This window comes from Opisthocomus hoazin, chromosome 7 (genome assembly GCF_030867145.1).
Source record: "Opisthocomus hoazin isolate bOpiHoa1 chromosome 7, bOpiHoa1.hap1, whole genome shotgun sequence".
In the NCBI taxonomy this organism is placed as follows: Eukaryota; Metazoa; Chordata; class Aves; order Opisthocomiformes; family Opisthocomidae; genus Opisthocomus; species Opisthocomus hoazin.
The window spans coordinates 31,098,982-31,111,247 of record NC_134420.1 but is presented as its reverse complement, the minus strand read 5'-3'; the positions used below and the strand labels follow the sequence as shown (position 1 = coordinate 31,111,247).

General features: G+C 40.0%; 1 protein-coding gene across 1 annotated transcript in view; it reads left to right on the top strand.

Moving 5' to 3' along the window:
* Positions 1 to 11,721, top strand: part of INO80 (INO80 complex ATPase subunit) — a 72,822-nt gene extending 61,101 nt beyond the window's left edge. Inside the window, exons 29-36 of the mRNA XM_075426107.1 lie at positions 1,915 to 1,987; positions 3,665 to 3,823; positions 5,168 to 5,270; positions 5,837 to 5,925; positions 6,776 to 6,931; positions 7,809 to 7,968; positions 8,797 to 9,015; positions 9,625 to 11,721. Coding sequence (XP_075282222.1) covers positions 1,915 to 1,987; positions 3,665 to 3,823; positions 5,168 to 5,270; positions 5,837 to 5,925; positions 6,776 to 6,931; positions 7,809 to 7,968; positions 8,797 to 9,015; positions 9,625 to 9,842 — 1,177 coding nt within the window. The 3' untranslated portion in view covers positions 9,843 to 11,721. The remainder of the gene's footprint in view (positions 1 to 1,914; positions 1,988 to 3,664; positions 3,824 to 5,167; positions 5,271 to 5,836; positions 5,926 to 6,775; positions 6,932 to 7,808; positions 7,969 to 8,796; positions 9,016 to 9,624) is intronic.
* Positions 11,722 to 12,266: the final 545 nt, after the last annotated feature.

The window sequence follows — 12,266 nt, the reverse complement described above, 5'->3', positions numbered from 1 at the left end:
AGCAAGAGGACTATGCAGTACCTTTCTGCCTGTTTCCATGTGTCAGAAACGGGTTCCTTGCAGATTATGCTGTCCTCTGGAACCCTGACTCTTCTTCCTTTAAGGTCCTTTAACCAGAAGAAGTGAAGAAATTTGTTTTTATTAATGAACAGAATTTGTTTTTATTAATGAATAGAACAACTGAAGAAAAATAATCATTTTGGCAGGAAATCCCTTTGAAATAGAGGTCAGCCAGTCTAAACAAGAATTCCTCTTAAAATGTTAGTTGAGTTCCTCTTACACATGATTTACTTATGAGAAATATTTCCAGGAAAAAAAGCCTGACAGACTAAACTGTCCTGCAGGATATCCTAGCAGGGTGCTGAAGGTGTATAGCTATGCAGTGATCATCTGTTCCTGTAGTCTGTGGCACTGTCCACTTTCTTTCCTTCCCATATGGCATTTCCAGAAGCATTTCACAGCTGGATGTTCAGGTGACTCTCTGTGTGCGCATTCCACTGTTGTTACAACAGTGAAAAGACTTCCTGGCCAAGGATTGCCTACATTGTGAACAGGCATCGGCTGACTCCTTTGGCTTTGTACCTGCAAGATAAAGTCTAGAGATTGACAGCTCGGCTTCAGTTTCTCCCAGCTGTCCATAGCTCAGGGTGGATTTTTGTACTCTTAGATTTTGGACTGCCAAAAACCTTCTATTTGTAATTTTATAGTTCTTGGCACTTTTTGTGTGTGTGTTAATTTATAGCTTTCATAATTATTTCTGTTATCTATTGGCCATTTCTTTAGGGGAGTGGGGGAAATCTTACCTTAGACCAGAACAGGTTGTTTGGAGTCTGTTTTTTACGATACAGTCTTGCCAGGTACTTGTGAATGTCTTGAAGTTTAAGTCCTGAAGAAATAGTCAATTTTACTTGACCTTCAAGGATATGGATTCCAAAACCCTTAGTTTTTCACATTTGTTGAGTTGTACTAGCATGTGCGTAATAGCCTGCAATACACCCACACTTCCTCCAGGATGGGCAAGAAAGACCTTTTAGATCTGATGAGTGGACTGTCAAGGACAGACTGCCTACACACAGTTAGTCAAGAAGGAAATGTCCCATGCTGCTCATTCAGCAAGAGTTCCTGGTGCTTTACTAATTTTGCGTGCACTGGTGTACAAACAGCGTGGTACCAAAAGGACGTGGCATTGCAGAGTGTCTTGTCTGAAGCAGAGGACCTTGCTCTGTCACTGTCGAAGTACAGTATGTTAGCCTCTTTGGAGTCCTTACTAGTACTGTCTGCTTTGTTTGCGTCAACCTGTTCACAGATCGATGTGGTGTTAAACATTTTTAAATACTGCTGACCCCCCATTGGCACTAGTGAGGTTCACAACCGTAGCAGAAATCCTAATTTCACTGTTACCACTTGAGTGAGATTTCATCAGTACTTGGTCATCCTACCTGTAGACCTGTCTCCTTGTTTGTTCTGTTCAAAGCACCAAATTTAGAGCAAAACTTGCGTCTACGCGATTTCAACATTTATTTTTCTTTCTTTATCAATTGAGCTTTGTTAAGGCAAGATGTTTTTAAAATCAGTCAGTTCTGTGAAACAATAAACTGTTCTTTGTCCGTATGAAATCTTAATTTCCAATGTGGGCAAGATAAACAAGCCTTGGTTTGTTTTGACAGAGATTAATAAGCTGTTATTGCAAACTGGATGTTTGCGTGTTCTGACAGTCCTGATTTGTAGATTCACTTCTCTCACTCATTCATATGGGTTTTTTCCTGACCATGAATGAACAGCACAGAATGTTCTGAAGTGTTCAAGTAATAGAAATAGCCCTGATCACTTTATATGGGTCAAAAATTTACTTCTGTGGTTATTTCTTTTTTATCATGTACAAAATAAGGGGCTTTTATTCTCTTTCCTCTACAGGAATGATATTTTTGTGTTCCTGTTAAGCACAAGAGCTGGAGGCTTGGGCATTAACCTTACAGCTGCAGATACGGTAGGTGAAGTTTGGTACAGTAATACAGAATTAAAAAAATCAGCTTACTGGTGTTTAGTTTTCAGTATACATACTTCTTTGCTTTTGCTGCCTCATAGGCCTCCAACCACCGTTTTTCCCACGCTGCTCATCTCCTGCCTCCCAGCTTCACAAGTTATGTAGGAAAATTGGTCTTTCTTCATGAAAGTTGGCACTGTCTTAGCCATGCTGATCAATATTTTTAGTACTGCCATTCACATCATGAAATTGCATAACCTTGTTTACTTTGCTTTTATTTACAATACAGTGTTATCTTGATGATAAAGTTGTAGAATATTGGACACGGTACACAGTTTTTGGTTGCAGCTGGAAGTACTTTCCTTCTCCCCCCATTCTTTAGTACCACTGTCTAGAAGGGAGTTGGGTGATTGAAGGGGTCTGCAGATGCAAATAACACTTTCATACAGTGAATGCTGTTTCATGTACGACTGTTTGCTCTTGTGCAAAAGAGTCAGTAGAACAGCTATCGGTTACCCTTTTTTCTGTCCACAGAAGAATGAAGCAATGCCTCTAAAAGTACAAAGTCATTTGTAGTTGGATGTGAGCTAGTCAGGAAGGATAAATTGCTTCCCCCTCTACTCGCCCAAGGTGTAAAAGCATACTGATTTAGGTGAATTACAAGGATTTGCACTCTGGAGCAGCTGCCGCTAGTCACTAGGGAAGGAATACTGACCTACATGAACCATTAATCTCTTCAGTAACAGCTATTCTTGTGCTTCTAGAAACCCAGTACCTTGCGTGCGTGCAGATTTGACCTCAAGACAGACTGTAATCCTTAGCCACACAAAACCCAAAGATCTCTGAATCAAAAATAATACATAATTATTTTTTAAATGCCCCGTCATATCTTCCTGTAACTTAAAAGAAATTGGGAGCAAGCAACTATCTGTAGGATTTTCAGACTGAAAAGTTCTCTCGATTGAAGTTGCTTCAACAGAGGAAATAAACAGATGGAAGGACAGGCATGTTCCTGCAGGCTCCTTGCACAAGCATTTTTGACTTCTGTGTTTTTGTAACTTTCTGAATACTTTACTTTGCTATCTAAGATTTTTTTCAGGTGTGGTTTTTTTTTTTTTTGTATGCTTACTGTGCATAAAGTACGGTTGGAAAGGTATGCAATATGAATGTGATGTGGCATTTCAGTTTTTTGTAGTAAAACTACTAGAAGTGTTCGACTAGACTTTACCCAGGTTTGAAAGAAAAAAAAATTGGAGTATTACTTTTTATGTGAAATTCTAATTTGATGGGCTTTTTCTTCTGAAGGTAAGTAACACTAAAATGGGTTCATGATGTGGTTACCCTATAATGAATTACATGAGTGATTTAATGTGGTGACAAACTTAGGAATTTTGTGCCTCCAAAGGAGATTTGTTAAAGAAGATATTCAAGACATTCTGTGGAAGTTGAAACATTCACAGTGTCCATTAGTTTGAATTAATGTGGATGCACTGGAAAAGACTTCGTAGGACTGGGCAAAGCTAGGTTAACACAGCGTGCAGTGGGGCGATAATTCTGTGGGGTATATAGCTAGCAGAACTTTTATTTTTATCAGTATATTGGATTTTTGTTCGTTTAATCACCAGGTGCTCTAAATGTATGGTTTTATTTAATCCTTTCTGTTCTGGTGTTCTTTTGCAGGTAATTTTCTATGACAGTGATTGGAACCCAACAGTAGACCAGCAAGCCATGGACCGGGCACACAGGCTGGGTCAAACAAAACAAGTCACTGTGTACCGGTTGATATGTAAAGGCACCATTGAGGAGCGCATCTTACAAAGGGCTAAGGAAAAGAGTGAGGTAGGAACAAAGAAATAATCTGGAACAAGAAATTACAGAAACAGTATCAGGAAAAACGTATCAAAATGAGTAAAGAAACAGAAAAAATATCTGCAGGGAGACAGAAGAGAAGCCAAAAGGGAATGTCTTTGTTCAAATAAACAAATCTGCGTCCCTAACACAGCAGCATTACAGCTGCATTATATGAACTCGGAAGAAACTAATTATTTACACTATGACTTCATGAGAACTATTTCTTACGATGCAATGAAACTACTCAGGCTTCTTTAAGACTAGAGCTTCTTTAAGCTCTTAGGGCTACAGATTTCTCTCATGTTATACTGTTATACCACAGCTGATTTTTTTTTTCAAGAAATCTGGAAGATAATAAAGTGAAAATTATTTGAGGTGTGAGGGTTGCCAGAAGAGCTCAGTGTCTTGCAGCATCAAGCAGTAAGTGTATTAGAAACTTTAAACCTCATGACACTTTATTGGCAAGAAAAAATGAAGCGGATTCGCTTTCTTTGGTAGCAGTAGATATACTATATACAACATTCAGATGTTTTGTGTACTTGGGGTTTCTTTTGTCTGAATTAGATGCTGATCATGGTGCTGCAGCAACTGAAGCATCTCCAGCTGCATGCATTCACGTTGAAACTTGTTGAAACTTAGCCATTTTCTCTAGGATACTGCACTAGAGTCACCCAATACCAACCTGAATATAAAGTGTGTCTTTTTGCTGGTGATCCAAATCATCAAAATTGGCTTATGCTAAAGCTTGTTCTCTTGCTAAGTTACAACTCTTCTTGGTGTTTTTTTTTAAATATAGTGCCATTAATAGAAGTTGAGTGAATTGCTTAAACTGAGACACTGACTCAGTATGGAGATTTAGTTTCCAGCCAAGGAGACTAAAAATGTTGTACCCTGTAAAAATGTGATCTGCATGATCCTCTGCGCAGATGACTTGAAAATTTGGACTGGTAATTTATACCTAGCAGGAGTATATTTTTCTTTTTGTTCAGCAGTATACTGTTATCATTTGTTAATACTATTAATACTATTGTTAATCATTTGTTGTTTATTACATAGTGCTTGAGAAGAAGTGCAGCTTTGCACAAGGGATGGCAATTTTCTGCTTTCTAGCTCAGTTGCTTATATTTTATACTCTTAATCATACTCTTAATAAATCTTCCCTGTAATTTTGCTACTGACTTTGGTATGATAGAGAAGTTGAGTCAATTCTGATTTACACAGATGCACTGGCATCTTTTTTGGCTGGCTTTCAGTGAAGGGTTGTGAGAATGGTTCGAGGCTGCTTCGAATAATTTTTCCCTTTTGTTTTCTCTCTTGTTTTTTTCCTTCTAGATCCAACGAATGGTGATTTCAGGTGGCAATTTCAAACCTGACACCTTGAAGCCAAAAGAGGTGGTCAGCCTTCTGCTGGATGATGAGGAACTAGAAAAGAAATGTATGTGCAGTTTGTGTAGCAGCATCTTCCCCGTCTTCCACTTCATTAGCTTATGAAATCTGTGTTTTTATCTCTACAAACACATGTATTGCTGATAACAACTTCTGTTTCCTGGCTCTCTTTGTCTTGCCAACTCTTGTTAGTACAAGCTGATTTCATATCACTGCTGAGCTGAAAGATGAAGGTGCACAAGAGAGACGTGATCAAGCTTTTATTGGCACTCCTTCAGGATCAATACATTGTTCCTGAATGACAGAGCTTTGACAAGAATTATGTAGGTCATGACAAGAAAAGTATTAGTAAAAATGCTGTATTTCATCATACTTTTGAAGCTGTATTAAAGGTACATGCTGTTATGTTCTTGAAAGAAGAACTTCACTGGAAGACTTTTTAGTAATTTGGATACAAATAGTTTTAATACAGTAGTGTTTTCAGTGTGTTTTAGTTTTAATACAGCTGACTTTTCTGCACAGTTCTGTCAGAACTAGAAGTTCTTTCAAGAAGATTCACAAAAGGATATGAAATGTCTTTCCAGTGGTGACGACTTTGTATTTCTTTTCTGACAGTGCGTCAGCGTCAAGAAGAGAAGCGACAGCAAGAAGAAACGAATCGTGTGAAGGAACGTAAACGTAAAAGGGAAAAATATGCTGAAAAGGTACTTTGATGCAAAGGGGTTGATGGTGTCAGTGACAGAGCCAGAAGAGCTTCAGGCTCAGTGTTGTGTGGTGTGGAAATGTTTTCTGCAAAGGCAGTCTAATGAGTAAAGCCTTTTTCCCTTCACCATTGAACAGCAGTCTGTGGCACTTCCTTACACAGAAGAGGGATATTACAAAATATATTATGCATAGTTAGCTGTATTTTAATATCATTAGCAACTTGAAAAATAAGGAAGTACTGCGCACCCAAACAACACTGTCAATCACCAGTAGTCTACAGACAACCATTTGAGGACTCATGCTTGAATAAATGATCAACTGATCATTCTGTGGCGTATAAAATGCTGACTTAATCAAGATTTTGTTCTGTAAGGACAAAAGGGAATGTAAATGAAACACCAAACACAAATAAAACCTGTATAGCTATGTGGCTTCCATGGAACAAGGGAAGATCAGTTTGTTTAAAAAAGATCATTAAAACTAGTGTATGAAAATTGTGAATTTTGGAGGCAGGGAGGCTTTGCATTAATTGTTGGAATTTTGTGTATGTTAAAGCATGTCAAGCTCATTCCAAAAGGTAATGGAAATCAAAGTAATTCTGTAACAGTAATTCTCCATCATTCCAGCTACCTTAGGAAGGAAAAAAAAAACAAAACACCCTACTTAAATCTAAAGGAGGAACCTTTAAGGGATCTGTTACTGTGTCCTTCAGAAACTTGTTTTGGGAAATTCTGGACCTGGCATTCTGGAGTTACAATGCTGCATTAGATGTTGAGATTTTGGGTTGCTTATTCCCTTTCTTATGTTTTATCATCTTTTTCATTCCTGGTATTGTTTTATTTATTTCAGAAGAAGAAGGAGGATGAATTGGATGGGAAGAGAAAGAAAGAGAGCATGAACCTTGTGATCCCATTTGTTCCCTCGGCTGATAACTCCAACCTGTCTGCTGATGGGGATGACTCCTTCATTAGTGTAGACTCTGCCATGCCCAGCCCTTTCAGTGAGGTAAGCCTCACTGCTGCTTGAAACTATATACTGTTTCTGTTGTGGCCTTACATCCTGTAGGATTCTTGCTTTCTGTTATTTTAGCTAGTGTAGAACTTCGAGTATGTGGGGAAGTGAAATGTCTTAAAGGTGAACCATGGAAATTTGTTGAAAACGTAACAGCAGCTAAGAAGCTGCCTTACAGCTCCTCATGTTATTTGACATTCTGTTATTCCCCTCTGCGTTTGCTCTCTGCCTCCCCTTTCTTACAGCAGGCTCGTACCCTCACTGTCCTCCTTTTCAGCCCCAGAAATTTTTCCATTCCTGCCTGCAGTCCCACTTAATTTCTTCTCCCTTTTTCCTGCCTTTGTTAGTGTGGTTTTTCTCTGCAATTTAATAGTAAGTTCTCAGTGGCACACACCTTATTTTCTTTCGTCCTTTTGTAAAGAATTGCAGACCAGTTTTGGCGGCAAGTATGTTCTGTTCTACAGATTTCTACGTTGCATTGTTTCCATATTGGCAAAGATTTGTATTAACAGTAGTAGTATGTTAAGAATCATATTGTTTCCTCTCTTGCAGTTGAAGATGCACAGTTGAACAGCAGTTTTCTTAAATTTCTGCTGAGCCCAGTAGTCTCCTACTTCTTAACATCTATTTTCATGAATTGAAATTCAGTAGCTTCTAGTCTTTACTGCTGCTCAGCATGTAAATAGAGGGTGTGGTGTGATTAGGCAGATTATGTATCATGCTGCTAGTCTCACACAGAGAAAATGAGAGAGCACAGAACAAGTACCAATTAATTACTTGTGATTGGATGTCTCTTAAGGATCTTATTATGTTTGTACCCTTCCCTTTCCTAACCTGAGAAGCTAACGGCTTTGTTCTGTGTCATGTTTAGATATCCATCAGCAGTGAATTACATATGGGCTCTATCCCTCCCGATGAGAGCAGTAGTGATATGCTTGTGATTGTGGATGATCCAGCTTCTTCAGCACCTCAGTCAAGGGCAACAAACTCTCCTGCTTCCATTACTGGCTCAGTTTCAGATACCATGAATGGTCAGTACTTTTTCCTTGACTTAGTACTAACGTTTATTGAACATTGACTTTATATGGCTAGGTTATACATTTTCTGCGTTTTAGCCAGAGTATATGAATGGTTGGCAAGATTTGGGGGAAAAAATGCCTTTTCATTGAGAAATTGCTTCGGATTTGATAGCAAATCTGTTTATAGTCTCTCATTCACCACACTTTTCCTCTTTTCTGTGTTAGTTGCTCTTAAAAGTTTTGTGCTTTGTTTTTGTGTTGTAGAGGGCTCTCCTTCCATTATGTGCATACTCCCAAATTATAGACAACCACAGAACTATTAATCTCTAAGCTTTCCCTTGAATTTGCTGTTGGGCTTATAATCAGTTCTGTATTTCCAAAGGGTGATTGGAGCCGCTGTATGGAGCGGCCATATTAAATAATGGCAAATGTTTTTAACTACCATAGTTTTCTGCACTGAAATAAGTAGAGCCATAGTTCTTGACGAGTTTCTTTAGAGGTTGCAAATGGAAGAAACTTCACATCTATCTTCAAATAAGAAAATGCTTCATCCTGCAGTCGAAGCCAGAATCCTCCACCTATTTGTGGATTGGATTCATAGTAGTAATAAGTAGTTGGAGTTAATAAGATCTGAGTGAAGTTGATAAGAAGAGTGAAGTTTTGTATACGTAATTTCTTTTCATGGGATCACTGCTTGCTAACAGTGTTAATGTAGATGAACAGTGTCAGTTAACAGGAACAATATTAATGTAAATGGTAGGTAGTTATGGTGCTGTATTAATTTGTGAGTCATCAGTAATACTGTAGCAGTTATTGCTTTAACATTCTTTTTTTGTTCAGGTGTTTCAATGCAAGACACACCTCTCGCTGGGAGAGGTCAGTCAAGTCGAAGTCGGGGTCGTCCCAAAGGTTCAGGCAGTGGATCAAAAGGCGGCACTGGGAAAGGCAGAAGCCGGAAATCAATAGCAGGAAGCGCAGCTGCAATGGCAGGTGCCAAAGCAGGGGCAGCGGCAGCCTCTGCAGCAGCATACGCAGCGTACGGGTACAACGTCTCGAAAGGTACGTGGGGAAGGGGAGGCAGCAGACTGCGCAGAGCAGAACCAGCCACATGAGTCTGGGTGGTGATTCTTTACAGCCTGTCAAAAAATAGGTTAAGTATTGTTGGTATTGCTTGTCCGTTACATTCTGAGATCCAGGCAATACACAGTGTGACATGGTGATGGTGTGAGAGGATAGCCAGTTCCACTGCAGATGACCGTGAGAGGCTAGCCCTGCAGAAGTTTCGTATGCCCTTCGAATTACCTCATACCAAATACTTTTCCTCTTTCTTGTTTTTTACTTTGGTGTCCAGATAAATTGAATATTGTTTATCCCATGTTCATGGCTGTGGCTTTCCTGTATTGCCGTCATGTTTAAGTTACAGCATCAGGTTCTGAAATCTGCTAAACTGATGGTGATGGAGCTTCAGCTTTACACCAACTGAAGGTGGCCCAGGGTATAACTAGCAAGATGATTTGTATCTTAAGGACATCTCTCTTAATTAAACTCTGATAAATCATGAATACAGGGTGGTCTTGAGACTGATTGTTGGTATATTGTTTGTTGTTGAAGAGCCACAAGTGGAATAATATGCTTACATGGCATTTGATCCTTTTTTTCTGTTGCTAGGCATGTCTGCAAGTAGCCCTCTGCAAACTGCAATTATTCGGCCTTCTGGACTTGCAGATTTTGGACCTTCAAGCGCCTCTTCTCCCTTGAGCTCCCCTTTGAGCAAAGGAAACAGTGTTTGTGGGACCCCCAAAAGCTTAAACCTGACCAGCAGTCTCATATCAGAAGCTCCAATTCGGAAGCAAAGCAAAGGTGCCCACACCTCAGGTAGTCGGTAGTAATCTTGAACCCCCAAAGCTTGTCTGGACTGCGTTGGCTTTTAGAGCAGACCACCCTGCCAGCTGAAGGCATGCAAACGAATGCCTTGTTGCTGTCCAGCGCGTGTCTGAAAAGAAAATCAAAGCACAATGGGAGTGGGTGGTTTATGTGAGCACTTTGATTATGTGTATTCCAAAAAACTATGTTTGCAGACACTGCGAGAAGGGGGAGGGAAGGACTCTGGGGTAGCTGGGAGAGTGTCAGCCTGTCTTTTATTGACACATCTGACAAAGATTCCCAAGAAAGCATCCAGCTGCTCCATGCAATATCCTGCAGCTCTGTGTGCTTGAAGTCACACCAACGTACTTGCTCTCTTCTAGCCTGAGGTGGAACCCAGCGTTAGTTTTATCCTTTGAAACCATTATCTGAACCTCCTGTCAAGTCACAAGACATTTTCGTACTGGCAGCTGGTCAGTGTACACGCGGGGGTAGTTGGGGGCTAAGCTGAAGATGTTGTGTGATCAAAACAAATCTTGGATTCTTCTAGCATGGACCTCTGGGCTCTCTAAAAGTTTGAAAGGCAAAGGAAGGTGTCTCAGGTGATTTCAAGGGAATGGACTCTTTCCAGCACCATCTGTCAGGAGCAGGTTCAGAGCCGCAGAATACAGAGAGCGCTGGCAGGCCTGTTTAGAGCAGCAGCACTGCCTCTGCTTCACGCAGTGGTAGAAGCCCCAAGCCAGTGATTTTGTTTGCATTTCAGAGTTCTCATCAGCATGAACACTCAGTGTGTTCAGAATGATTCCACTTACTCTTGAGGTGTGCAGAATTCTTGAAAGCTTAGAAACAAAATAAGGCTCTATTTGTACAAATCTCAAGAAGAGGGAAAGCTGAAGTGCCGAGGAGGAGTTTGCTGCTGCTCCTCTCACAATACCACCGTGAGTGTGGTTCTGCAGCTTGCAGAGGGGAGCAACAAAAACCAGTCCTGAGAGAAAGAGAACTGTGCCATTCTCCCTTCCAGCCAAATCCTGGGGAAAAAATTGTCTCCTATCCCGGCCATCCATTGACTGTTCTTCCAGTGTGTTTTCCCTTCATCTTTGTGATCATCACACATACGAGCTTGGTTGAGTTCACTGCAGTGTGCAGGTACCAGTAGCCATGTCCCATAATGCTGACAGAAGGCAGTGCTGCCAGTGCCCATCTGTGTTCTCGTTCTCTGGTTGCTCCTTCCCCGTTCTCAATGCACACATACACACACCCCTCCCCCGTAGCCCCTTGCTTTGCTGTAAGCATCGTCTGCATTGCACTGAGATTTAGGTGTGGGGCAGTTTTTCTGTCTGACACATGGAATTAAAAGGCTGTTCTGCCGGGGCACTTTCATCCCTTGAGAGAGAAGCAAGTTGAGTTGCAGGTCTGGGCTGTGACAGCAGAAGATGACTTTTTTTATTATTATTATAATTTTTTTCCAACCCCAAATCCTTTGCCTGGCGTCCTACAGTGTGGAGCGAGTGCTTCCTGTTGGCTCTGCCTCTAATTTGCACACCTGAAAATAGCAGAACTGAGCTTAGTTAGATTGATTTTTAAACAGATTTGCAGGGGATAATTGAGGGGGAGGTGGCGTTTAATTAACTCATGAGGACTTCCCCCTTCCCCTCCTATTCACATGTATATATGATATTTAGAGGGAATCAGACAAATGCCAAGCCTTTTTTTCTCTTTGAATGTGCTGTCTATTTTTATAACTGAACTTGTACATATGTATAAAGAGAGACACATCTTTCTTTTACTAACTGGAGAAGAAAATCTTAAATAAAATGGAGTGAGATAATTTTATCTAAATCAGTGTCTTTGTGTTTTTAATGCATGGAGTTGTATGAATGAGAGGATTAGGGAAGAGAGCAAAGAGGGTGCACTTCTGGAAATTCATCTAGAGACATATGCTGCTCAAGGTACTGCTCTAGAGTGTCTGCACTCCTCCGAGTATCACGTTTGTAACCTTTTTCCAGTTACAACTGCACACTTACCACATGTCTGTATTCGCTAATTATCTCGTAATCTGTTTTGCAGTAGGTATGCAGCAGATCACGAGAAAACAGAAGCAAGTGTAATATGCATAATTACATAGTACCTGAACTATGATGGTTGAATTCAATACAGTTGATCGTTTTGGGACATCATTGCCTACAGTTTTTTCTTTTCTTCCTTTTTTTTTCTTTCAGTGGGAGTTGAAAGGACTTTTTTGTGTGCAGTCTTGATTTTCAAACTGCTAGACAGTTGCATCAATTTTTAATCCAAAGTGGAGAGAAAATAATTTGTAACTTGAAAAGATTGCAAAAATGTAATATGTACTATTGCGTGCTATACTTTTGGAAGATTAAATTATTGCTATTTTAAAGTGATAACAATATGTTTAAAGTCATTTAATCTTCAAAAGAATTACCAAATGA